The 23,525-nt window shown below is 46.0% G+C and overlaps 1 protein-coding gene across 2 annotated transcripts in view; it reads right to left on the bottom strand.

Moving 5' to 3' along the window:
* syt5b (synaptotagmin Vb) overlaps positions 1-23,525 on the bottom strand; it is a 45,938-nt gene that overhangs the window by 20,021 nt on the left and 2,392 nt on the right. For both annotated transcript variants that reach the window (XM_051686855.1, XM_051686856.1), the window contains exon 2: positions 21,933-22,092. In XM_051686855.1, coding sequence (XP_051542815.1) covers positions 21,933-22,083 — 151 coding nt within the window. In that variant the 5' untranslated portion in view covers positions 22,084-22,092. The remainder of the gene's footprint in view (positions 1-21,932; positions 22,093-23,525) is intronic.

Below are 23,525 nucleotides of genomic sequence, written 5' to 3'. Positions count from 1 at the left end.
CCATTGGAGCTGAAGACGTGCGCTATTAATTCCCAGTAGTGTTCACAAACTTTGTTCCCTGGTTGACTTCCTCCGAGCCCTGTGGCAGTCGAGTTTTCGGAGAGACTCACTGCCGGCACAGTACACGCGCTAACTAAGAGCCCTGTTCTGGGGTAGGTGCTCCGCATGTGGTGGTTCCCTGTAAGGTAACCCCATGCGTTGTATATCTTCCGCTAATTAGTTTCCCTGTTGGCAAACTGCGTCTTCCTTGGGCAGAGCCCCTCTGCCCCAGTCTCCATGTTTGTAGTAACTCCTCCCCCATTGGGCAGGATCTACCTTTAAGGCTCTCCACATGGTTGGAAAGACCATGTGATGTATTTTTCCACTTAAATATCCCCCCCTCTCTTTGGGCGAGGTGTGGTCTCTGCAGTGTCTTCCCCTTGGGAGGGACACCCCCCAACTAGACCTGGCGGCCCAGTCGGATAATCCCCCTTCTTTTTTAGGGAGTGGAAAAAGAGAAGAGGAAAAGAGGCCACGACTGGGTTAAGCCTGTCTCTATCTTGGGTAGTCGACTTGTCCCCAAAAAGGGCCGTTCGACACTTATAACTGTGTCGGGGGAGGTTACGTATCGACCTGGTGTGCTGGCTATAAGGCACACAGCAAGTCTGCCCACCACACACCGCCAGTTCACGTAACACCGTTCAGCCTTGTGGTGTTTTGAATAAGGACCCCTAGTGTCCTTACATCGACACCAACATCGAGTGAGTGACAGATAGGGAACGTCATGGTTACTGGTGTAACCTGCATTCCCTGATGGAGGGAACGAGACATTGTGTCCCTCCTGCCACAATGCTGAACTACCCGCTGAAATGGCCAGACCTTATATCGGCTCCTCAGCATAAAACCTGAATGAGTGGTTGCATACCAGCTCCTATTATACCCGTATGTCCGGGGGAGTGGCATGCAAATACCACTCGCCAATTTTCATTGGCCTTTTATCAAAGACCAGAGGTGTCTCGGGCTTCCAAGAGTGACCCCTAGTGTCACTACATCGACACCAACGTCTCGTTCCCTCCATCAGGGAACGGAGGTTACACCAGTAACCATGACGTTTTACAGTCATGTCTGTAACAGAGAGATGTCAAATCCGTAATGTTATTTCTCCTCATTTATGTGAAAATAAATAACAGAGTAACAGAGTGTGTGGTCTCCAAAAAACTCCAGTTTCCCAATATTTGTACAGATATTTATTTAATTCATTCCAGAGGTGTAGTCAAGACAAGACCTTCCAAGACACAGACCAAGACTAGATCCCTCGAGACCCAGATCCAGACCAAGACTAGACACTTCAAGACCCAGATCCAGACCAAGACCTGTCGGTTCCAGAACCAGGCAGTACATTTTAATGAACCAAGATGCTGAATTGATTGCAGCAATCATTTATTATATTCAAAAGTTATGTTTTAACACCTTTTCATTTATGTTACTTAATTAAACAAGGAACAACAAGTCAACAATCAAACTTCACCACATTTTGGTTTCAGGTTTTCCCCAAGACAATTAGTAAAAGAAAAGTGTAAATTAAAAAAAGTAAAGTAGATAAACTTTATGATGTTTCATATACGTTATTAATATATCACAGACATGTCTGTTTAGAGCATGAATGCAACGGCCAATCAGAGGCGTTTAAATTTCCATTGCCATGGAAAAACTCTGCTCACCCCCACTCAACACGTTAGACAGCTACTGCTTTGGGGCGTGTTTGTAATATGCAAAGCCAGTGCGTTTGGTCTATTATTGTTTTCAGAATATGATTAATAATATAATCTTATATAAGCATGATTACAGTTGGAAAGATGCCAGCTTAGTTTTCAAATGCCCACAATGCACAAACATTGTTAATTTATTACACCTTTGCTTACCCAGCCAAAGTATTGTCACAATGAATGCATGCAATCATCATTTGACATCTGTTTGAAGTCAGAAATATACATGATGATGTGATTAAAGCAGAGAATCCAGCAGAAACTCCAGCATTAAAGGCATATTTTAAGCACTTATGACAGACGTCACTGCTTCCAGCTCACAGTGATTGGAAGCCACCTGATCATTTGAATAAAGCAGAGAAATCTCAACTTTTTTATGTTCTTGAGCCCATTGTACAAAGGTGCCTCAGTTTGTTCCTGGGAGGCGGCAGATGTCCTAACCCTGCCCCCGCCCTAATCCTAACCATATGTAGCCTGTAAGGCTGAGTAGCCTGCTAGGAACAACGCGTGGCACCTTTCACCTATCGCATGCTCTCGACTGCTCTCAACACCTTCTCCGCACTGCTGTCAGTCCCACAATGCACCTCGCGAGCGTGGCACTTGACTTCCATGGAATTAATTGAAAATCTCACTCACTCAAAATGCACCAGTGGAAATGTATGGTTAGTCACCGGCGCAGAAGAAATGCGCTCAGTGCACGCTCACAGACTGAGTTCTGCTGCTGCACTCTCGCGAATGATCTCATTATAAACAACAAGGTGTATAAACGATGTAAATAAGATATTTATCGTGCAGTGTAGACAGCTTCATTGATTATAATGGGAGTTTTGTCGAGAGTGCAGAACTCAGTCAATGAGTTCATGATGAACTGAAGTGATTTAAGCTTCAGTTATTATAAAGGGAGTGTTCTTCACTGGCTTTCTGTTTGTAATTTAATCACAATTTGAATAACAGTTGTTTTTCATGCTGCTAAGAGGAACAAATGTGAAGTTGACCATTTAGTCACTGTCTTTATTTACTGATGCATAGAACAGCAATTAATTAATTCAGGAACACAGTTCTCAGATTGTTTGGGATGTGTAGCTACATAATATGGCATGCAGTAAATTTATATTAATCAATATTATTTATAGTGATTAAAATATCAAGAGAAATAATCTTCAATTATGATTTTAGTCATAATCGTGCAGCCCTACTCCTGCCAACAACTCATAGGAATACCGGCCACTCCCACCTACAACTCCCACAACATAACAATTGGGTCCCGCGGCTGCCGCAAATAAAGTCATACCCTGGCTGTGTCTCGTTTGGAAGGATACGTCCTCCGGAGGTCGCATTTGTCGGACGCATACATCATCGAGGCTGTCTCGTTTCATAAAAACAAGTAGGACACTTCGAATGCAGCCTTCGAATGCAACCTTCTTTTATGGGAATTCGGAGGATGCATGAGGTGTATCCTTCATGGGTACTCACAACCCACAATTCTTTGCTTCAATGGAAATGTCTAAAACAAATGACGCCAATATGCCCGTAAATATGATGTTCAAACGCAAGTAATGTTAATTCCCAAGTTGAAGTACCTCAGTAGATGAGTGTAAAGTGTATATAATATGTATAATTATATTAATATATAATTAAAATAAAGTATTAGACTAAAAGTACACCTGTAAAATCTATTTTCTTTTCTCTTTACATCATTATAACTCTCCTAAAATGTACCTCATACATTCCCTTCTAAAGGGACTTTGTTCCCTTCTCACTCAAAGCGCTCCCGCTTGTTAAAGAGTGGCGTGCTGTCATAGCAACCATGTTATGTTCCGTTTCAATTTGTCCTACGTAGGCCTTCTCGTTTAAATGCGACTTGTTTAAAGGAGGACGCTCGGTATACTGCAGCCTTCAAAGGACACGTCCTACCTAGCATGCAGCCTTCCAAACGAGACACAGCCCCTGTGTCTCAATCAGCTCCCTAGCTCCCTATGTCGTGAATCAGTATATCATGAACATGAATTTGGGCACTGGCAAGGTGTTCATCCACTGAACATTGGGACACTGATGACTCAATCACCCGAGACACGTTAACGAGCTCGTGCACTGAAGTGCAGCTGTTATTAATCAGCACCACTACTGTATAAATGACATTATCGTTAATTTTCGTAGAAGATACTCAAACGTACGGTGTTATTATAACAGATAAATTGCATAAATAAAGAAATAAAAATATATAGGAGTGTATTTTAAACCTTCTTTTAACAACTCAAATATTTAAAAGATTGTTTCACTTTCATGGTAATTATGAATGAAAGACATTACAAACAACATCTCTTTTTAAGAGAAAATAAGGCTTGGACTTCATAGTTTTACACTTGTGCTCATCATTTAACGACTTGAGAGACTTCAGAAGAGGAAGACGTTTCCAGTAAGGGAACATCGTGAGCAACGTCGTGCTCTCTGGTTTTTACAGTGCATTGTGGGATTTTTTTGGGAGCGAACATTTTAGGGCACTAGAATGATTTTGCAATTGAGACAGCCCTAAAAATGGCCGACTCCCTGATCAGTGCCCTTACTACTGAACTAGGGAGCTGATTGAGACACACCCACAGCCTCTACATGGCAATTATAACCATAAATCACTATTGATTGCCTTGTGTTGTTATGACCATAATTCTTGCACTTAAATTCATGTGATGAGTGAGACAGTGCTTGTACAGCATGCATGAAAACACAGAGGCAGAAGTACTTGCAAATTCACAGTAATGGTGAAGATGCCATGGCAACTAGTGGTTGAAATAATTATTGCATTTAGTGCACTGGTAATACACTGTGGTCTTGACTAAGACCATAAGCTGAGACCCAGATCCAGATGGGGGGGTCTAGAGACCAAGACCACAAGATCAAGACTCCAACCCTGATTAATTCTAATAAATGTAATCTTATCGCACTACTTTATCTCTGTGTCTGATTTAGAATGGGCAGAACTCTAGATCTGTTGACACGTAGATACAGTTAACCATTATTATTCTATTATTATATATATCTCCTCTGGCGGGGCATGTAATGTGCTGTCTGTATTTGGGCAGTTCACGTGTGAGATTTGCCTTGTTAAAATATCCAATAATAATAATAAGTGAGTCCGGGTGTTGTTGCTCCGTGTCTGTGATCTGATCAGCCAGCTGCTGCAGCACTGCGTTCATGCACACGTGTGGAGGAATATAAACACTCACAAGAATACACAAGGAAAACTCCCGCGGCAAGTAGAAAGGCTTACAGTTTATGAAGAGTGCCTCTAAATTAGGACAGCGCATCTTCTTCAGCGCTGTTACATCTGTACACCAACATTCGTTGACGTAAAAACACGTTCCACCGCCTTTCATTTTCCCCATTAACTCTGCGGTGCGATCTATTCTGAACAGCTGGAAACCCGGCAAATGTAATGCACTGTCTGGTATGGCTTCACTCAGCCAGGTTTCCGTGAAGCACAGTGCAGCAGAATTTTTTACGGGTGAGGAGAAGTAATTTGTCCGTTTTGTTAGGAAGATAGCGGAGATTCGCTAGATGAGCTTGACTAGCGTGCCGGCTCGCTTCCCACGTTTGCATCTTTTAGCGCTTGTACAGCACCGCAGCTCCTCTGACTACATGTCCAACAGAACATCTGAATAATCAAAAACCAGTAAAAGGGGGGCCTGGGTAGCTCAGCGAGTAAAGACGCTGACTACCACCCCTGGAGTCGTGAGTTCAAATCCAGGGTGTCTCCAGCCAGGTCTCCTAAGCAACCAAATTGCTAGGGAGGGTAGAGTCACATGGGGTAACCTCCTCGTGGTCGACATAATGTGGTTCTTGCTCTTGGTGGGGCATGTGGTGAGTTGTGTGTGGATGACATGGAGAATAGCGTGAAGCCTCTACACACGCTATGTCTCCGCGGTAACAGCAAAATGCGTGAAAATCCCAGGAGATCAGCAGTTACAGAAATACTCAGACCAGCTTGCCTGGCACCAACAATCATGCCACAGTCTAAATCACAGAGATCACATTTTTTCCCCATTCTGATGGTTGATGTGAACATTAACTGAAGCTCTTGACCTGTATCTAAATTCTTTTATGCATCACACTGCTGCCTCACGATTGGCTGCTTAGATAATGCATGAATAAGTAGGTGTACAGGTGTACCTCATAAAATGGTTGGTGAGTTTATGTGTATACTGTATGTTTATATCTTGGGGGGTTCTTTTATGTAAATGGGGGGACTTCAAGGAAAAAAAAGTTGGGAACCACTGAGTAAGACATTCCTTCATATCATAAAAATCGCGCCAAAATCAAACAAAGGGAGTCCAAAACAGACTACAAATCCCATGACGCCTTGCTCACTAAAGGATCGAACTCTCAACTCCTATTGGATGAGGCACACAACAGAACGCACCTCAAACCATGACATCATCAGGAGTTGAAATACCTCTGAAATGTTTGGTTCTGTTTGACAATGACTTCTCACAACTTGCCAAACATAAGCCAGTGTGGTGTGAAAGTGCTCTTATGAGTGAATTAGGGGTTGGTAAATTTACTATAGTCTGCTTAAAATCTGCTGTTGTTGTTATATTAACTCCTAACGCCTTCATCTAAATGTTACAGAGAGGTGCCAAGTCACTTCATTGACGTCCATCAAAGAGAGAACACAGTGAAATTTGCACATTACATAACAGTAGCCCGTAAGCCACAGGTCGAAGCCTCTCACCTGTGCGTTCGTGTTAGCATTATAGAAACTGTAAAACAACAAGCTATCAGAGCCACTGTGTCGCAAGAATTTTTACTGCCCAGTAAAATGAGTCACCAATCGCCCTGCGTGACTGGAGCTGAAGCTCCACAGAGGTTAGTCGACCCAGCACTGCAAGATGTGGTTGCTGCTGTCCTCCGTCTCTCCGTAGAGGAGAGAGATAACCTTAACGGCTACAATATTAGTCGTTGTGATGAAGCATTGCAGGAACTAGTTGATTATGTCAACAACCCGGTCGGGAGCCAAAGCGCACAATCCTGAACCTTGTGGGCCAAATGTTCCTTCTTCATCACAGCAAAACCCAACTGCAAACCGCAGAGCACCAGGCCCAGCTCGCCAAGCTGCAGAGCAGCTATCATGCGGTGCAGAAGGAAAATTTCAGCCTGCACCAAGACGTTAGGTGCACTCAAGCTGAGAAAGTCCAGGCACAGGAAGATAATGCCCGGATGCAGGAGGAAATGAAACCATTGCGCAGGCAACTTCAAGCTGCCCAGCTAAGAGTAGAGTCAGATCAGGTAAGTGAAGCTGAAACGCACAGCACAACATCTGACATAGAAGAGGGCACCCTCTTTAGCACTACGCGTAAAAATGTGCCCCTGAGAAACCCAGGAACACACGCTAGGAGCCAAGCTGCTCCTAGTGGTACAGTCTCTGACTTCGTACTCCAAGACACCTTTCAAAATCCTCCAGCGGCCTGCTGGTTGGATGCAGGTGCCCCTTCTTACAATTGCCCTCCTCAGTCAGTTTTCAGTCATGCCACCTTGTGTTTCGAACCGACTGATTCCACACCACGGGGGGGACAATTATTTTCAAGCCCAGAGTGGTGTAAGCGGCTCGAAGATCCCATTAGCCAGGGAGTCGAACGCAACCCGGGGTCCACCCCCACACGTCGACTGGACTCCTTCCCCACCACGAAGGGGAGGAAGTCGTCCTCATCGCTATAGCAATCTGAGTGACTATGGTGTCTCGGATGACTCGGACGACCCGTGGTTATACCGACACCAATGCTTGTGCATCTGACAACTCGAGTCCCTCGCAGGGGACATAGAACGCTTTGACCCAAGTAATCGAGATTCAAACATTGACAATTATCTTAGGGAAATTGAGCACTGCCTGTTTGACTTGCCTTACGCTTCGTCGTGTGAAAAACTCAAGCTCATATAGAAGACCACGGTAAGGAGTGTCCATGCGTTCATGGAAATGCTACCGACTGGTACATGAAACCGCTACTCAGCTCTGTGTAAAGCCCTACACGAGGAGTATTCGCTGTATATCGACAAAGCCTCTGCTGCCATAGCTGCTTTCACCATCACCCAGAAGAGGCACGAGCCTCCTTGTGAGTATTATAGACGCCAGAGAACCACGTACTTCCAAGGAAGCAACGCACCAGGTCTGGAGGAGGAACGAGCTTTCAAGTCTCTTTTCCTTCACAACCTCCACGAGTGTGTGCGATATGACATCACGATGCACTGCAGAATGGGCAACCTCACCATGCAGGAAATCAGAAGATATGCGCAACTGGCATGGGAGACACGTGTGCGCCCTGCCCGAGGGAATGAAGGCGACGCCAGAGTCCTGGGGATCCAAGCCTCAGAATATGCAGACCTAGCGCTTGAAGGCAACGAAATGCCTCGCGTTAAGATGAATGCTAGACCAGGACCCCAGAGGCGCCGATCACCCCACCAGCAGGGAAGGCAACAGAACCAGGGGGGTGGTGACCAGACACACCCTCAGGGTCACGACAGGCCTAAACCACAAAACATTCACAGGCCGAAAGGAAAGGTGCAGTTCGAACAAAAACCCAAACAAGAAGGTGAGTGGGTAGGCAAGGTTTCAAATCCCCTCAGAGAACAAGATTTGAGAAACGAAATGGAGGACATAAGGAGATGCTTGACTGAGTTAGTAACTAAGCTTGACATGCTCCGTTGTTCACCAGGTCCGTTGACCTCCTCAAAGGAACACGGCACTGAAACCCCGTCAGTATGACTAGACGATGTACCCCCTCCCGTTAATGCCAAAGTTTACTTTGTAGGAAAAGGGGAACAGTGTCCAAGTTGCTCCCCAAAACAGTCACTCCTAACATGCCACACCCTCCTTTTCTGACCTTCTTGGGCGATCTGTACCATAAGGGCAACGCCTGACATATGGGTCATTCAGCTCCCACACACTACTCGACACTGGTTCCGAAATAGTCTAATGGGTTCCAACACCTTCGCAGAGGTGGCTAGAGCAAAGCTCTCCCTTGGCAAACCGTTATAGACAGAGACCTGCAACGTAAGCATCGCAAGCTACACGCAAGATAGGTCATCTATCACAAAACGGGCCTGGATTGACACCTTTCAAGGGATGATGCTAATAGACCCTGTTTACATATGTCCCATTAATTCGGAACCACTGTTAGTTGGCCAGGACCTACTGAACTGATTGGCTCCGCTCATTGACTGCCATCGTGGACACATGGGCACAGGTTGACATACCGAGACCACTTGGTCCAGAAAACAGTTCGCCAGCTTCAGATGCACACGTCACCATTGTCCAAAAATCCAGCAGAGACGACGACTCCAATAAGAACAATTACAGGGCCTGGGTAAAACCCTTCAGGGTACTATAGTCACTGTAAATTTGCAATCCGTTCTTATCAATAACACTTTGCACGCTTTAGGGACTTTGTCAGAAAAAACAACTTATGCGTGTTTCGTTAGAGATCTAATGCAGGACCTCAGAGAAATTAGCTCCTCAGTCAACAGTCTGAGTGGTGGAAGGATTCCAGCTTACCTGGTCTCCCTAGACCTTGTCGAACAAATCCTTAGATCTGCTACTATCTCCATTGTGCAACCTTCACAGATACACCTGGTATATAGTTTTGCAATTCCAATCCATGTAAATCCTCAGAGCTTCAAAATAGAATTTATCCTCAATCTACCATCATAGGCAGAATATATACAGACTAAAGTCCGTATTTAAAGTTGGTTTTCAGAAAGGTAATGCACACATTCACCTAAAAACACCAACACTCACCTACCACGATGAGGACCCCTTGCTCTACCTTATCCCTAACCTAAACATGTGTACCAAGACAAAGTACATTCATTGGGTTTGTCAAAATGCAGCCCCTTTGTTAGAGAGGTGACTAACTACCTCCCTGAACAAGTGTCATGGTAGCATGTCCATCAAAGATGAAGGAACAGAGACAAAGGTAGAGCCAGCAGGCAGTCGCTGGCTCGTTAACACACCAGCCACCGAAGTTCCAATGTCATATGACTGCCATGATACAGCCACTAAACTAAGGCTACAAAACGAAACGGTAATGGTTCCCCAAGGAGCCACCGTGCACATTGATGATATTGTCCTCCATCATCTCATCGTTGACAAAAATGGCGCAGAAATTGAGATCATGGATGCATTTAGAGGTCACAGCCTCGCCGTTGATGACACCCTTCAACAGCAGCTTCAGGCTGAAGGGACGAAATTAGTGAAGTTCAGTCTCAAACCGACTGGCTTGACCACTATATTTCCTAGTCACATAAGCAGATCGTCATCTTACCAAGAACACCCTATCAGTTTGGTTGCCCTCTGGCTCCTCCTTAGTGGTTGGGTCATCATCGCAATTATTGCACACGCCATGAACAGGTACATTCAACACCTACAGGCCAGACTGGACTCACTTCTCATACAGCCGCGTTTTACACACCAGTCTGAGCCCATCCCACAGGTTAACCCCAATCATTTCCAAGGATAAGCCTTTTAACCTTTAACCCTCCTTTCCTCTAACATTTTGTTCCTAGTAACCAATGTCAGGTTCTACTTTGATTTTGTGTTATGACCAAAGAACAACAAAGGATTGTGTTATGGTTAATGCTGTGCCTTCCAATAACTTGAAATGTTTAGGTGTGATGAATGTAGTTTTAGATTTAGCTAGAAGTTCTATGCCCAGATGTGTCTCAATCTCTGTCCAGATGATAAAGCCTCTGTGAACTCTAATGAACTGTATGGACTGTGCAACCATTTTCTTTCCTATCAGGAATACATGGATGGCGTAACCCACAGGTTACTGTGAACCGACAAGAAATGTTCGGCCCTTCAGTTGCTCTAAAGATGCTGGACAACAACCAACTCTTCAGACCAAAGGGGAGAATGTTGGGCCTCATGTATTCAGATAGAAGACAAAGGCAGGCCTAACACAGTCGTAAAAACCTAACTCAAGCCCCACATTCCAAGTCGTAAATTATACTGATAAAAATCGCGCCAAAATCAAACAAAGGGAGTCCAAAAAAGACTACAAATCCCATGAAGCCTTGCTCACTAAAGGATCGAACTCTCAACTCCTATTGGATGAGGCACACAACAGAACGCACCCCAAACCATGACATCATCAGGAGCTGAAATACCTCTGAAATGCTTCTGGGATTTGCTTCCAGCAACTTTGTTTGCAGTGTGTAGACGCAGCTCATCGCTGCTCTCATGTGCAACCTTGTGGCACAAGGAAGTAACGTCCGACTTGAAACTGTCTCCATCTTGCTGGACGAGTTGAGATTACTCTGTGTTCAACCGAACACTCTAACGGATCCGAAGGAGACCGCTGAGCAATCCGCATTTTCATCTGTTTGCCTGCAGAAGTGAAGAGATGAAAGATTTCTCTTTAATCTTCAATCAAGTCGACATTTTCCGAGAATCAACAGCTGTACCGCCCGCCGACAGAGCGAGGAAACGGCCTCCCGCCATCACCCGAGCCTCAAGGAACCGGGTCGGAGTTAAAGGACGGAGGAAAACACATTCTACCTGTATCCTCATGCGATTCAAGTAAGAGGTTTACGTCTGGGCAGAGATAGAATATTATAGTGTGTTATTCTTGTATTTCAAGGTTTTTGCTTGTACAGTTTACGGACCGCCATGTCCGCTCATTATTAATACTCAGGGTATTAATTATCACAAATTTGTTTTGCTGTATTGTGGTCCAACCAAATTGGACTGTTGTGCAATTTCGCCATCGCGGGTGAGACAGGTAAACCGAGTTCATCCATTAAAGAGTCAAAGAACGTGGGACTGTTTACGAGCCGTCCACCGCGTCTCTGAGCGATGAACTAACAGCTGCTTTCTCTCCCACGATCGTGAAATCGGCTTCAGGGCTGTCACTTCTCTCTCTCTTTCGTACTAACCACACACACACACACACACACACACACAGGCACACGACCCCTCACAAACATTCTGGCACACATTTTTGGCTCGTAGATAACTTAATGCTAAAGCCCAGCTTTGTCCCTAAGCTATCGTACAAGCGGATACACGCGGTAACTGGTAGATGCCATTGACTGGTTTCTCTCCGCCCCCATTCACGGTCATATTCCCTGGCCGGAAGTCTCGCGTGACATACTCTCTTCGAGAGTCACGTCCGCCATTTTGTGCATGTCCCTCCTTACACACACACACACTGTCACACACACACCTTATGTGTTATAGGATTATTTTAGTTTCCATATCTAATCCTATCACTGTTTAGTTTGTAGTTGTAAGTCGGAAGTTTATTGACTGCGTTGTATTAATTATTAATTGATATTACTGCATAAATAAACTTTGTTTATATTACAAAGAGAAGTGTTTTGGTTTGTTTTGCATATGCCTGTGTCATGCTGACGGGATGTCAGTGCTCGGATTCAAGCCTTCATTCATTGTTTTTTTTCCCGAAAATCGATATTCTTCGGATGTCGATTTTCCTAAGAAAACAATCTAATATTGAGACTGTTTTACTATCTGGTTATTAGTCCCTGATTCCAGGGTGGTGCCCCATCAATGTTAATCCTTATTAATATTCTATTGATTTTTGATAATTGATAATTATCTTTGATGATTGTTGAATTTGAATGATCAATAAGCTAGTGTTAATTTTAATTAATGTTTCATCGATGTTAACAATTAACGATTATCTTTGATAATTGTAGATTTAAAGGATTAAAAAAGCTAACATTGATTCTCATCAATGTTCTATTGATTTTAATAATTAATAATTATCTTTGATAATTATTAATTATTGCTAATAACCAAACTTGCTCCTAAACGTAGCACGCTACATTTATAGGAGCCCCATATGAGGTTATAATGAGTTAGATTCAATTAATTAATTTAATTATTAATTAATAACTAAAGAAATAATTATTAATTATTTCTGATAGTAAGACTTATCTAAACAACCAGTAAAGCCCTACATAATAATTGGTGCCCCTTGTGAGGCTTTAATGAGTTAGATTCAATTAATTAATTTAAATATTAATTAATAACTAAAGACATAATTATTAATTATTTCTGATAGTAACACTGATCTAAACAACCAGTAAAGCCCTATAACAGCATATAAACAAGAACTCACTCTGTGATACAAATGGGCTGAGTCATCAAGCACTGCACTCGATGGGAGGGCGTATAGTAGGCTATATTCGAATGAAATTGATTGATGCAGAGATGCAGGCTTATGGTGAAACAGCCCGAATGTTGTCAGTCACTAGGTGGGTAATGGTTCGTTTGGTATGAGTAACATAATATGGGATGATTAAGCAGAAAAACACATCATGTTTACAGTGCCACAATGCTTAGACGCATGACCTGAAAGACATGTGGAATGGTTGCGGCACGTGAATGGCGCGTTTGTGCTGCTTCAGAAATGTATTGAGCCAGTAGCAGTGGTGCCGTGACTGTGGTGTCACTAAGCTTGAGCGCACTGCCTGAGGAGAGGATTTGCGGTGAGGTACCAGGGTGGTACTTATGAGTTAGAGGAGAAAGGGACTTGCAGATGCAAAGTTGGGGTTTGTTACAGCTGTGGTGAGGCATAGACGAAATAGACTACGGTGGAAACATGGTAAAATACAGAGGCTGCAGTGGATTGGTATTAGAGCCATTAGTGAATGTGGCTGAAGGAACCTGAAGCGTGGTCGGACATATAGCATCGGTCTGCAGCTAATGTGCAGCTAGCCGGGCTCAAGATTGGCAGGCATTTGCATTCTGCTGAGATAACGGCCGAACCCAGCACTCTGATAATGGATGTACATTGTTGGAAACATTGGAGCAACCACTACTTGCTGCTTCCTAGAGGGATGGGGTTTATGGATAATATAACATTTACAGATAATGTAAATAGTAATATGTAAAACATGCATTGCAGAAATGCCTAGCATTAAATAGCACTGGCAATTGGGGTAACAGACGAATAGTTTAGCCAGGATCGTAAAAGGGCACTTGCAGGAGCAGTTTAAAGCACTGCTCTGCAGTTGAGTGGTTGAACTGGAATGGATTTTTGATCCCTATCTGTCACTCACTCGACGTTGTGTCGATGTAGTGACACTAGGGTCACTCTTGGGAGCCCGAGACACCTCTGGTCTTTGATAAAAGGCCAATGAAAATTGGCGAGTGGTATTTGCATGCCACTCCCCCGGACATACGGGTATAAAAGGAGCTGGTATGCAACCACTCATTCAGATTTTCTCTTCGGAGCCAAATGGTCATGCTCATTGAGCTGAATATTACTGTTCATTCACCTCTGCTGGATCTGACGGCGCATTTCAGCGGCTTCTCCCTCCTCTGCACTGGTGCACTGCAGAGAATGCCCCTGGGCGCTTCGGCAGAAAAACTAGAGAGTATATTTTCTGAAAGAGCCTTTTTCCCCTCTAAAAGAGCGCACACACGGAATGTCTTTTAAAGACACGTCTTTTCAAAGATACCTTTCCGATTGTGTGTTTTTCCTGGTTGTGGTCGTTATCTCTCAACTTCGGATGGTCATGATCGCTGTCTTTCGTGTCTGGGCGCGACCCACACGGAGGCAGCTTTTGTGAATGGTTCATGTTCTCACTGCGAGAACATGACCATGGCAATGTTGTGGCTCCCCGCCTCGGTCCTTCTACCTACGGGTATGAGGCCAGCGCGGCTAGCACTGGGGGCGATTTGGGGATTGTGTGTTTTTCCTGGTTGCGGTCGTTATCTCTCAACTTCGGATGGTCATGATCGCTGTCTTTCGTGTCTGGGCGCGACCCACATGGAGGCAGCTTTTGTGAATGGTTCATGTTCTCACTGCGAGAACATGACCATGGCAATGTTGTGGCTCCCCGCCTCGGTCCTTCTACCTACGGGTATAAGGCCAGCGCGGCTAGCACTGGGGGCGATTTGGGGACTCCAATGGGATCGTCTCCGCTGGGTATCCCCCCGCAGACCTCCCATTCCCCAGCACACTCGTCTGCCCCAATCAGGCTTCCGGATGAGTTCGCCGGCTCGTCTCACGGCGAGTCTGGCTTCTTGTTAGGAGCTCACAAAGATGATGAGCTCTCGAGCGCAGCATCGGAGAGCAGACTTGTCCAGTCGGACGCAGAAGCCTCAGCTGGGCTTCCCCCTTCGGGGACGATCGCCCAGTCACAGGCCGATGCTGAAATGACAGCCATGCTTTCCCGGGCAGCCGCGAGCGTCGGGTTAGAGTGGAACCCTCAGCTCTCCCCTGAATCCTCGCGGCTTGATGATTGGTTTCTGGGCTCGCGGCGCCACTCAAAGCAGCCGCGCCCCGCTCCAGTGCCATTCTTCCCGGAAGTGCATGAGGAGCTGACGAAGTCGTGGGAGGCACCTTTCACTGCCCGGTCCTGACTCTGCAGTTCCCCAGCTCTCACGACCCTCGATGGCGGGGCGGCCAAGGGCTATACGGCGATTCCCCCGGTGGATAAGGTGCTCGCAGTGCACCTATGCCCGCAGAGCGCCGCCACCTGCCGTGGTCGCCCAAAGCTCCCGTCCAAGCCCTGTAGGCTCATGTCGTCCCTGACAGCTAAAGCCTACAGTGCTGCTGGACAAGCCGCCTCTGCCCTGCACGCCATGGCTCTCCTGCAGGTCCACCAAGCCAAGGTGCTGAAAGAAATGCATGAGGGTAGTTCCGCCCCAGATTTGATGCAGGAACTGCGCTCAGTGACAGACCTCGCCCTCCGGGCGACGAAGGTCACGGCGCAGTCTCTCGGGTGGACGATAGCCACACTAGTGGTCCAGGAGCGCCACCTTTGGCTCAACCTGGTTGAGATGAGCGAGGCCGACAAGACACGGTTCCTTGCTGCCCCCATTTCCCAGGTGGGCCTATTCGGGACACCGTCGAGGACTTTGCCCAGCAGTTCTCGAGCAGACGGAGACAATCCGTCACATCCTGCCCCAGCGCGGCTCAAGATCCTGCACCCCGTCTGCTCGTCGCCAAGGGCGTCCCCCTGCGCCGGCTCCGCCACAGCCCGCCCCTTCGGCCCGGCCCCAGCATGGAGCCCACCGCAGGAAGCCGATGCCACCAGTCTCACAGCCGGCGCCAAAGAACCCACGGAGGTCCTCGAAGCGCCCCTGAGACGGGCAACCCAGGGATGAGGGAACCCACTCACGTGGAGCTGGTAGGAAGACCACTCCATCCCCCGGTGGAGGGCCGGGTGGAAAATCTTTTGTTGCCTTTTTGTTTGATTTCACTGCATGCCCAATTGGCTGCAGTACCCAACAGTTCAGCAAAAGAGCGGCTTCCTTCCTCCCTGGGTCAAATAACCGGTGCGTACGGTCGTCACCAAGACTACCGTACACAGGCTTTTTCTTGCAGGATTGGCGCTCCAGCGGTGCCCTTTCCCCCCCTGAGTGGCACACAACCACCCCTGATGTGGCAGTCTCCATGGGTTACGAAGACAGGCCTCTTCCTCCCCCATCCCAGGCTGTTCCAGGGGTGGCCACAAGGAGCCACGTGCTGTGGCACCTCGCGCTCTGCCCCGCCGCGAGGCCCCACCTGCCGGTACATCCGATGACGTTGTCCCCTTGGTCCCCCTCGCGCAGAATTTGGATGCGTGGCTCGTGCTTTCCAATCCATCGCGGTGGCTGATCCGGACCGTCCGACTCGGCTACGCGATTCAGTTCGCCAGGCGCCCGCCCAGGTTCAGCGATATTCACTTCACCTTGGTCAAGGGCGAAAACGCTGCCACCCTGCGCGCGGAGATCGCTACCCTCCTACAGAAGGACGCGATAGAACCTGTCCCTCCAGCCGAGATGAAGAAAGGGTTTTACAGCCCCTACTTCATCGTACCGAAAAAAGGCGGTGGGTTGCAGCCAATCTTGGACCTGCGAGTACTGAACCGGGCTTTACACAGACTCCCGTTGAAGATGCTGACGCAAAGACGCATTCTGGCGAGCGTCCGGCATCAAGATTGGTTCGTGGCAGTAGACCTGAAGGATGCGTACTTCCACGTCTCGATCTTTCCTCGACACAGACCCTTATTGCGGTTCACGTTCGAGGGTCAGGCGTATCAGTACAAAGTCCTCCCTTTTGGCCTGTCCCTGTCTCCTCGCGTCTTTATGAAGATCACAGAGGCTGCCCTTGCCCTGCTAATGGACACCTCAGCCGACTAGGGCTTCGGGTCAACTGGGAATAGAGCAAGCTCCTCCCGGTTCAGAGCATCCCTTTTCTCAGTTTGGAGTTGGACTCTGTCTCCTTGATGGCGCGCCTTACAAACGAGCATGCCCAGTCGGTGCTGGCCTGTTTGAAGGCGTTCCGATTCAGCACTGGCTCCAGACTCGAGTCCCAAGATGGGCATGGCACCATGGGACACACCACGTGACCATCACGTCAGTCTGTCACCGTCTTTTCAGCCCTTGGACCGACCTCTCATTTCTACGAGCAGGTGTTCCCCTAGAACTGGTCTTCAGGCGCGTCGTGGTCACGATGGATGCCTCCAAAACGGGCTGGGGCGCTGTTTGCAACGAGCATGCAGCCGCCCGCCTCTGGACGGGCCCGCGACTGCATTGGCACATCAACTGCCTCGAGTTGCTGGCAATTCTGCTCGCCCTGCGGATGTTCCTGCCGTTGATCCAGGGCAAGTACGTGTTAGTTCGAACAGACAGCATGGCAGCGGTAGCATATGTCAACCGCCAAGGCGGTCTGCGCTCTCTTTGTATGTCACAACTCACCCGCCGTCTCCTCCTCCAGAGTCAGCAGCACTTCAAGTCGCTGCGAGCCACTCACATCCCGGGCAACCTCAACACTACAGCGGACATGCTGTCACAGCAGGTTTCCCTCCACCCTCAGGTGGTTCAGCTGATTTGGAGTCGATTCGGACGGGCACAGGTGGACCTGTTCGCCTCCCAAGAATCCTCCCACTGCCCGCTCTGGTACGCCCTCACCGAGGCTCCCCTCGGCATAGACGCGCTGGCACACAGCTGGCCCCCTGGCCTATGCAAATATGCGTTTCCCCCTGTGAGCCTACTTGCACAGACCCTGTGCAAGGTCAGGGAGGACAAGGAGCAGGTCATCCTGGTAGCACCCTACTGGCCCACCCAGATGTGGTTCTCGGACCTCACGCTCCTCGCGACAGCTCCCCCCTGGCGAATTCCCCTGAGGAAGGACCTTCTTTCTCAGGGACGGGGCACCCTCTGGCACCCGCGCCCAGACCTCTGGAATCTCCATGTCTGGCCCCAGGACGGGACGCAGAAGACCTAAGTGGTCTACCACCCGCAGTGGTAGACACGATCACTCAGGCTAGTGTATGCCTTTAAGCGGCGTCTATTCGCTAAGTGCTGTTCTTCCCGATGCGAAGACCCCCAGAGATGCACAGTCGGATCAGTGCTTTCCTTCCTGCAGAAGAGGCTGGAAGGGAGGCTGTCCCCTTCCACCTTGAAGGTGTACGTTGCCACCATAGCAGCACACCACAACGTAGTACACGGTAAGTCCTTAGGGAAGCACGACCTGATCATCTGGTTCCTAAGAGGTGCCAGGAGGCTGAATCCCTCCAGACCGCGCCTCATTCCCTTATGGGATCTCTCTGTAGTTCTTCAGGGTCTACAGAGAGCCCCCTTTGAGCCTTTGCAGTCAGCCTAGCTTAAGGCACTCTCCTTGAAGACTGCCCTCCTGACTGCGCTCACTTCCATCAAGAGGGTAGGTGACCTGCAAGCATTCTCTGTCAGCGAAATGTGCCTGGAGTTCGGTCCGGGTTACTCTCACGTGATCCTGAGACCCCGACCGGGCTATGTGCCCAAGGTTCCCACAACCCCTTTTAGGGACCAGATGGTGAACCTGCAAGCACTGCCCCAGGAGGAGGCAGACCCAGCCCTGTCGTTGCTGTGTCCGGTGCGCACTTTACGCATCTATTTGGATCGCATGCAAAGCTTTAGAATCTCTGAGCAGCTCTTTGTCTGCTTTGGTGCACAGCGGAAAGGAAGCGCTGTCTCCAAGCAGAGGATCACCCACTGGCTAATTGACACCATAACTATGGCATATCTCGCCCAGAACATGCCGCCCCCGGTAGGGCTACAAGCCCATTCGACCAGAGGTGTAGCGGCTTCCTGGGCCCTGGACAGAGGTGCCTCTCTGACAGGCATTTGCAGAGCAGCGGGCTGGGCAACACCCAACACCTTTGCAAGGTTCTACAACCTCCGGGTGGAACCGGTTTCGTCCCAGGTAGTGGCATGCAACACAAGCGGATAAGCCCGGGATAGCCGGCCGGGTGTATCGCTTGCACATAGCGCCTTCCACCTCCATTGGAGCTGAAGACATGCACCATTAATTCCCAGTAGTGTTCATAAACTTTGTTCCCTGGTTGACTTCCTCCAAACCTTGTGGCAGTCAAGTGTTCAGAGAGACTCGCTGCCGGCCCAGTAAACATGCTAATTAAGAGCCCTGTTCTGGGGTAGGTGCTCCGCATGTGGCGGTTCCCTGTAAGGCTACCCCATGCGATATATATCTTCCGCTAGTTCGTTTCCCTGCTGGCAAACTGCGTCTTCCTTGGGCAGAACCCCTCTGCCCCAGTCTCCATGTTTGTGGTAACTCCTCCCCCATTGGGCAGGATCTACCTTGATGGATCTCCACATGGTTGGAAAGACCATGTGACGTATTCTTCCACTTAAATACCCCCCCCCCTCTTTGGGCGAGGTGTGGACGCCGCGGTGTCTTCCCCTTGGGAGGGACACCTCCCGACTAGACCTGGTGGCCCAGTCGGATAATCCCCCTTCTTTTTTAGGGAGTGGAAAAAGAGAAGGGTTAAAGAGGACACGACTGGTTTAAGCCTGTCTCTATCTTTGGGTAGTCGACTTTTCTCCAAAAAGGGCCATTCGACACTCATAACTATGTTGGGGGAGGTTACGTGTCGACCTGGTGTGCTGGCTATGAGGCACACAGCAGTCTGCCCACCACACACCGGCAGTTCACGTAACACAGTTCAGCCAGTTGTGGCGTTTCGTACAGGGACCCCTAGTGTCACTACATTGACACAACGTCGAGTGAGTGACAGATAGGGAACGTCATGGTTACTTGTGTAACCTCCGTTCCCTGATGGAGGAATGAGATGTTGTGTCCCTCCTGCCACAACGCTGAACTACCCGCTGAAATGGCCGGACTTTATATCAGCTCTTCAGAATAAAACCTGAATGAGCGGTTGCATACCAGCTCCTTTTATACCTGTATGTCCGGGGGAGTGACATGCAAATACCACTCGCCAATTTTCATTGACCTTTTATCAAAGACCAGAGATGTCTCGGGCTCCCAAGAGTGACCCCTAGTGTCACTATATCGACACAACGTCTCGTTCCCTCCATCAGGGAACGGAGGTTACACAAGTAACCATGACGTTTTGCACAATTAAGTGTTGCATGACACCTGTGAACATGCTTGTTCAAATGCTTGTTGAGGCAGACATAATGAAATGTAGCGTCTGCAGACACCTTAAACGTAATTTTTTGCTAGATTAAATGTCTGGAACATTTGTGAAGCGATGTTAGGATACATGCTTGCATGTGCATATGTACAACATCATTTAAAGTTGTCATTAAATTAGAATGCACCTGAAAATAAGTACCAAGATGAATACCATGGTCTGATATTTATTTAACTTAAGCATATGGATTGGAGCTTTGTAGATTGTTCTCCAACGTAATGCGAGTAATTCAGTTAACTCTGTATTGATGGCACGGGGTGACTCATCTTGTTTTGAGGAGGACGTACAAAATCATTTGGAGTTTATGCCTTAGAGTTGGATTTAATAAATACTTTATAAGAGCACCGTTTTGCAGTAGTGTGGTTAATAAATACAACTTATTTATATTGATAACCTGTAATGGGTGGGGCCAAATGCTGGAAGAATTGTTGCAGCATGGATGTAAGCAGCTGTTTATATACACTTATTCTGGTGATTTGATTGTTGGATTAAATGAACATGCTCCTCCTGAACTTTGCTATGAAACTCCATTAAGTGCAGGACAAGGAAAGGCTTATTTTCCCTCACTGAATGAGAGGATAATAAAGAAAAATGAAGAACAGACATGATGCTCTTTTTTCAGTTTTACATTTACAGTATTTTGTGACACCCGGGTTCGTATCTACGTTGAAACCAGGAGGTAACCATAACCGTTCACTTAATCAGTGACGAGTGTGATTCAGTGGTTGCACTTTTCCCTCTATCATTTCAGTTTCACTCCACTAATGGTTAGGTTTACGTTTGGGGTTTGGGTTGGGGGGTAGAGTCCTCTTCACTGTATTACATCCTGTACAGCTGAAAGTTGAACTTAATTTATAACTAGCTTTTGGCGATGTTTCCTGGATGTAAATGGAGCTCACACGCTCATATATGCCCTATAACACTTACCACTTTGGCCACTGGGGGCAGTGTTTTAAATTTCGGTATGTATATACGATTTCTCCTAAAGAAAAGTCGAACTACTCTTTCCGATTTCACTGTGAGATCAGGCTAAAAAAGATACATTACATTAGATTGCTACTGTTTTCTAATGTGGGTTGATATTGTCAAAGATAAAGACTTCAGCAGATCTGCTAATGCTCTTGCTCAGATTTAAAAAACAATAACCCTAAATGATATGTTTTTATTTTCAAAGTAATGTTAATCAAAACCTTGTTAGTTAGGGGTGTGAGGTCATGTTTGTTTTTCAGCTAGATCTTAAAAAGGAATTTACGGCCAGACCTTAAAATGTTAATTAAATACCTCTTTTAATGTAATTAAATACTATTTTAATGTAAGTGAACACATATTATTAACAGTTTTGTTTTTCATGTTAACAAGTTAGTTACAATGAAAGTGTTGTAAGATAAGTAAGATAAGTGGTAAGATAAATTCGAAAAAGTTTTCATCTGGATAATCTGGCCCCCGCAAGAAAGTAACTGAAGAGCCCTGCCGTGTTGTATAAAACCACCAAGTTTATTGATTTTATTTTTAAATAAACATATGTTGTGAACAAAAACACTCTCACAGTATCATTTTTTTATATATATATTATTTTATCAAGTTTAATACTAACAAGGAGAGTCTCTGCACTTTTTTCTTCCACTTCAAGCACTGCATTTAATGCCACATATTATTATGATGTAACAAAGTAAACACCTTTGTTTTATTTGTCCACCAACTTTTATTTGTCATTATTTCATGCTAGGAATAAATGTAGGTACTCACATGGAAGATGTTCCAGCTCATTCATGAACTTGTTCTTCATGTTTTCATAGTCGTGACGTTTTGGAGGAGCAGGATGTGGCTCATGTTCTGGTTTTGGTTCTTCTGGTTCAGCAGTCCGCCGAACACGGTCACTCATATGTACAAACCTCATGCCAGCCGCCTGTCAAGAATCACACTATCATGAAATGCCCATACAAAAGGTGTCATGTAAACACAGTTAATATTGTCATTTACAGCTCAGCTCTCTGGAATACTTGATTCTGATTCTGGGCAATCACGGCATTTAGCAGGTTAAATATTTCATTCTGAATAAAGACCATTGTCCATGGCAACACTGTATAAATGACCACTCATCAAGGTAATCTATCGTATCTTCATACGCTGCATGTCTCCTGTTCCGCAGTGGTCTCTACATGTTAGCTTGTCAAATAATTTCAGTTCAAATAAAAATTTCATGCCCATGTTTTGATTTATTTCATAGCCATAAAATAACTGGCATAATGTAAAGTCATCGAGTCATTATCGCAAAAGAAACCCCTTTAGGTTGACCGGGTGGTCCTGGTCACCCAGGTCAACCATCAGCTAATTGTACATTATCCCTTACATAAGCCTCTCATATTGGTAATGTACACACATAATTTTAAATCTTACTGAGGCATACAAATCTTAATGAGGCAATAAAATTGAAACAAAGAAGGGACTCAAAATTAGATTCTACTTTTTATAAATTGCACACACAAAAAAAAAAAAAAATAATAATAATAATACAAAAAATAATACAAAACAAAATATTTAGGAACCATAAATCTCATTTACTCTTAAATGCATACCTTGGGTCTTTAGTGACCCGGGACCACATTTCACCGCTTTTACCACATACCTTTTTTGAGTTATGTTCCCAAATCTTTAGTATTTCTCAACCTTTCTCTTATGAATAGTGTAAAAAAAAAAAAAAAAAAAAAAAAAATTGCACAACATATATGTTTTTCTAATTGCTTACTTACCAAAAGAGTAAAGGGTTGTTAGTGACCTGAGATATGTAAGTGTTGCAGTACACTGTATATTTGCACATAAATGAGCAAATCATATTTTTATAATTATTTCATATCTATTTAAGTTTACTATCACAGGATATCTACTTTGTTTTTTACAAGACAAATTAGCTCTATATTCATACAAATAACTACAGTACATCATGTTGATTTTCTGCACAAAGATGGTGAATTATCTAATCAAAATAGAATATATTATATTCTATCATTTTCGAATTGACTTAAAAATGCACATACAATTTTACACAATCTGGCCATTTGTAGATCCATTTGTGATAGATATACATGCTGCGTTGCTAAAGACCAAATGTATGTGATAAAGTTTTGGTGAAACACCAGTGCATTTAAGGGTTACAATATAAAACGTGACTTGAAATAAGAAAGTAGGGAAGGTGATCTGAACACGACGCAGACTAAATGTAATTCTACGTGCCCAAGGGCACAACAGGTCTTTATGAGAGCATGTGCACTACCTGCTGCACCACAGCTCTGACAGATACCATAATTATTCCATACAATCTTGATTTTCACTGTAATTGGC

The sequence above is a fragment of the Myxocyprinus asiaticus genome, chromosome 44, assembly GCF_019703515.2.
Source record: "Myxocyprinus asiaticus isolate MX2 ecotype Aquarium Trade chromosome 44, UBuf_Myxa_2, whole genome shotgun sequence".
Taxonomy (NCBI): Eukaryota; Metazoa; Chordata; class Actinopteri; order Cypriniformes; family Catostomidae; genus Myxocyprinus; species Myxocyprinus asiaticus.
Note: the sequence above shows the minus strand (reverse complement) of the source record. Positions and strands in the feature narration are given on the sequence as shown.